This window comes from Galeopterus variegatus, unplaced genomic scaffold, assembly GCF_000696425.1.
Source record: "Galeopterus variegatus unplaced genomic scaffold, G_variegatus-3.0.2 Scaffold1211, whole genome shotgun sequence".
NCBI lineage: Eukaryota > Metazoa > Chordata > Mammalia > Dermoptera > Cynocephalidae > Galeopterus > Galeopterus variegatus.
The window spans coordinates 12,642-17,066 of record NW_007727322.1 but is presented as its reverse complement, the minus strand read 5'-3'; the positions used below and the strand labels follow the sequence as shown (position 1 = coordinate 17,066).

At 41.9% G+C, this 4,425-nt stretch overlaps 1 protein-coding gene across 1 annotated transcript in view; it reads left to right on the top strand.

The window, feature by feature from the left end:
• Positions 1-2,239, top strand: part of EBF2 (early B-cell factor 2) — a 12,343-nt gene extending 10,104 nt beyond the window's left edge. Inside the window, exon 6 of the mRNA XM_008575583.1 lies at positions 1,874-2,239. Coding sequence (XP_008573805.1) covers positions 1,874-1,946 — 73 coding nt within the window. The 3' untranslated portion in view covers positions 1,947-2,239. The remainder of the gene's footprint in view (positions 1-1,873) is intronic.
• Positions 2,240-4,425: the final 2,186 nt, after the last annotated feature.

The window sequence follows — 4,425 nt, the reverse complement described above, 5'->3', positions numbered from 1 at the left end:
TGGGGGGAGGTTGATGGGAGAGCAGTTGGCTAGCATTTTTATTGGTGTTAATCTTGGGATGTATTGAAATATTAAAACCTAAGACCTAATATAATTTCAAAGGCCAAATATTATTTGAGAAAGTCCCAGTGGCAAACTCTGGTATTTAAGAAAGTTGAGATAATTTTTCTTTTACTTCCCACTAATTTGATTAAATTTCTTAAAACCTCGTTGTGCCCATTTGTGAAGATGTTTGAGCATCTCTCAAAGATATTTTACTTTCTGAGGATGGCAGAATCATTCACTGAATAATCCACACATTCCTGCATGAAAGAGATGGGCGTTAAAAGTTTTCAACTATTTGTTTATGTTTAATTTAGTGGTGGATCAGAGAGGGCAAGTGGACTGAAAAGAGTCACAAAGCAAGCCTGCGACTGGGCTGGGGCTAGGGTCTCAGTCTTCGGTCCCTGCTGCCACATGCCTTCTCTCTTTTCCTTACACTATCCTCACTTTCAAAAGATGTTCGTGAAATCTCACAGCTTCATGGATTTAAACCTAGAAGGGACTCTAGAGGTAACTTAACACTTTCATTTTAATAGAAGGGAGGCAAAGCCCAGAGGGGTTAAAGAGATTTGACTAAATTTGTGCAGCTAGATAGCAATGGGGTAGACGCCAGAGCCTTGATTCCCAGTTCAGCAATCTTTCTATGGAACCCCATCAATCTGAAGCTACAGAGAAACTATCATAGGAACAGCAGTGCTCATGTATAGTTTGGTTATTGTTAACATTTATTAGACATATTTTCCAACCAGTATGGGGGATAATGATTTTCTTATAAGCCAAGTCAAGGCTGCATCCTTAATCAACCCCAGTTGATAGTGGATCATATGCTTGAAATGAGCTGAAGGTATTCAGAGGTCTGTGGCCCTGACACATGGCAGAGGGGGCGACAGTGGGGTTGGGGACAGGGTGGGGCAGTGATTTCCCAGTGCTTCCCTGCCACCAAGCTTCCAGTGCTCTTGTGCCATTTGTCTTGAGCACATACCATTGGATTGGAGTGTTTTGGTCTCTGCTCAGGTCCTTCTGAGTACTTCCGTTTTTTTGGTAATTGCTCCAGTAATTGCTCTTTATCCCTTCCTCTCAGTTAATCCCCCTAGCACTGATCTAGGAACCCAGCACTGGGTGAGGGGAAGCCTTGGGAAGTAGAGTTTTCAGTACTCAGACCTACACATGATCAAGTCCCATTTCTATTCTGGATTTGGTGAAAATTATTGGAGATATTACCCTATAGCTAGCTCCCTGCCTCATTTACATCTTATTTTAAAATGTACACCATATTTCTGGTCTTCCTTCTTCATCTTGGGAAAACGATAGAAATGAGTGAATGAATACATGTTTATACAGTACACTGAGTCCTCTGGAGAAAGATGTTATGTAAATAAGGTTTATAATAATCAAGACAGCTACTTGTGGTCTATTTTACACATTTCCTTCCCCCTCTTTCTTCAAATATTTGTTGAGACACAAAGACCTAAAACATGCAATCATAAAGCCATTGAACAGCAGGCTGGAAGTGACCTTCTAGGTCTCAAAATCCAACCATCCATGGTTCAGATGACAAATATCATTCTTGGGAAAGTTGTGATTTGCTGAGAATCAGGCAGCTTGTAAGTCACAGAGTGAGAATTTGAATGAGTGTATTTTGGTTTCAGGTTCTTTGTTTTATTTGTTTGCTCTTTAATAAAACATGGTCACAAGTTCTGCCCTCAAGCAGCTTGTAGGTGGAGGCCACCTTGTACATGTTCATTTTTGTGAACATTCTTATGTGGTGTGCTCTTTATATTTTCTTGATCTAACAAATCTTTTATTCTTTTGGTTCCTTCCTGATCTGCAGTCGGTGTTGTGAAAAGAAAAGCTGTGGAAACAGAAATGAAACTCCTTCAGACCCTGTCATCATCGACAGGTAGGGGGAAAAAGTGATTTTTAGATCATTTTTGGTTTCTGTCCATCATGAATTTCAGCTCTGAGTAGTGATCACTTGGGGCTTTGCTGTAAGGTTGGTTTTATGTTATCTTAAAGGCATTAATCTAGTCCAACGAGGGTTTTCTTGTGCCTGGATGGCCTTTCTTGGAAGAAATCAGAACCTTTTGGAACATGTGTCTCTAAATTTGTGGTGAGTTCTTTTCCAAGTGCACTAACTTTAGCCTAATAAGGAATGTGAATGCTGAAGGATGCCACCTCTCCTAGCTGACAGGGTATGGTCTCAATCAGTTTTCTAGAAGAGGCAGTGCACCCCACGTTAAGTAGCAGCCTCTGCATTCTTGGCAATTTCTACTGGGATTGAAGAATATCAATTTAGATTATGGTTTAGGGGATTATGACAAGCTCTCTATTGCATTGAGGGAGATTCCTTTCTCCCACAGAATATTGCATTCTGGGTTCTGTGTTATATTCAGAACTGGAGAGGTTCTTTGGGACAAGATGCTAATTCACTGAAATGTGATTTAGGTATCCTCAGCTGTCTGTTTTTGTGATTGGGAACAGGACTTACAAACCAATGAAGAAATACCAAATTAACTTCCAGCAATCACGTAATTTTTAAGAAACCCCATATTCCCACCCCTAATTTTTTCTCTTTCGTTAAAAAACGGAAGAATTCCCTATTGCTTCTTTCTTTGGGTTTTCCTGTTTCTAGCCAGGTCCTGAAATGGATTGGAGAGACCACAGTCTCCAAAGTTGTTATTCCAATATTCCAACGAATTCTCAGTTGGGAGAATGGAACCTCTGGCATTCTTCCCAGAAAGCCAGCTTGGTTTCTTCGTGCAAAGTGTAGCATAGCCCTAGGAATCGAGGAGGCGGGAATTCTGATCCTGTCCTAGCTTCTGACCTTGGACAAAGCTCTCAGCATCTCTGTTCTTCGATGCTATGATGATGGGTTGAAGGGTGCTGCCTGCTGCTGTCGGTTTCCGGAGGCTACTGAAATATCAGTGGCAGCTTTGCAGTGCTGTCTGAGATGACTGGAAGAGGATGATAGGCAAATAGAAAATGTTTGTTGGATGTGTATGGTGCCTTTGCCATTTTAGGAGGTTAGGTGAGCTGCATTTTAGGGAGCTTTTTGGGGTTTCTCTGGTTTTTCTGAAAGTGCAAAGAAGCTTAAATATACAGAATTGCAAGGGCTCTGTGGGGTCATTCATTTTATAGATGAAAAAACTGAACCCAGAGTGGTGACCTGACTTGCTCACAGCTACACAGCTGGTTGGGGCAGAGCTGGCACTAGAACACAGGAGCCCTTCTAGATCGTGCTCCTCTCCCGGCCACAGCCTGGTTCTCCCAGCACGTTCTCTGTCTTAATTGATGAGTTGGATCTGCTGATTGCATGCGGTGTTTCCTCACCTCCCATGATGCCCAGGGGCTCCTCTGGGGACCTGGAAGCCCAGGAGAGCAGCCCAGACCCAAGTCCTGTGTTTTCTGCATGTGGACTGAGCTCACCAACCTTCATCTAGTCCTTTGCATCAACTTTAATCCCCCTTTCAAGAAGGCACTCTAACCTCATGACTGTTACATCTTTTCTTGTAATAAACACCCCATAAACCAGCTTTAGAACTGTTTGCAAACCCGTAAATGCTAACCTGTACCTTGCCTCTCCCAGGCACATATCCTAATGACTCTGCCCTTAGCAGCAGTTCTTACTTTAAACAACTATATATAACTGCATCCATGGATAAAGCACAATTATGCTTATGTTTTCTTCCTATGTAATACATATGTTACATGTACAAAAGAACTAGTGTCCGCATCTACAGAGAGAAAAGATTTTTATGTTAGCTATCTTCGTAGTATGTGCTAGAATGCCTTAAATTCTTCTGAAAAGGTGGAAATTGTATCTTGGCTGCATAGTATGGAGTTTTATGTGACTGTGGCATTTATTTTTACTATCTTGTGCACAATAAAACAGCCCAGTGATGTCTGTGCATCACTTGAAATATGCGTTACTTCCGAAATGTTGCACGTCTACACGTGGAAACATACATACCAGAGGGTACCGTAAATCGACCAGTATCAGGTTTTAAGAGAACTCATTTTATTATAAACAGATGCATTTGTAGGGCTTTTGTTTGAAGAGATCATTCCCTCACTGAAACCTTGTCTTATTGCTCCCGAATGCCTTTTGGCCTCACCTTAGCCCTCTTGGCTTCATTTGCAGAAGTAAAATGGCATAAAGTCAGGTTTCCATTTGCTGGAGGTGGGAAGGGTATTTTGTGTCACCCAGGTCTTTGGCTGCACTGTGCATCTGGTCCCCGGCTTCAACGTCTGCCAACGTGGAGGTATTGAGTTCTCTCACAAGCAAATGGGTGCAAAGTAGTCTATTTTGGATTTCCTCTGAGTAAATATAGAACTCTTTTCTTTGCCCTTGTTCCTATAATGCCAGCTAATTATCTCCTCCCC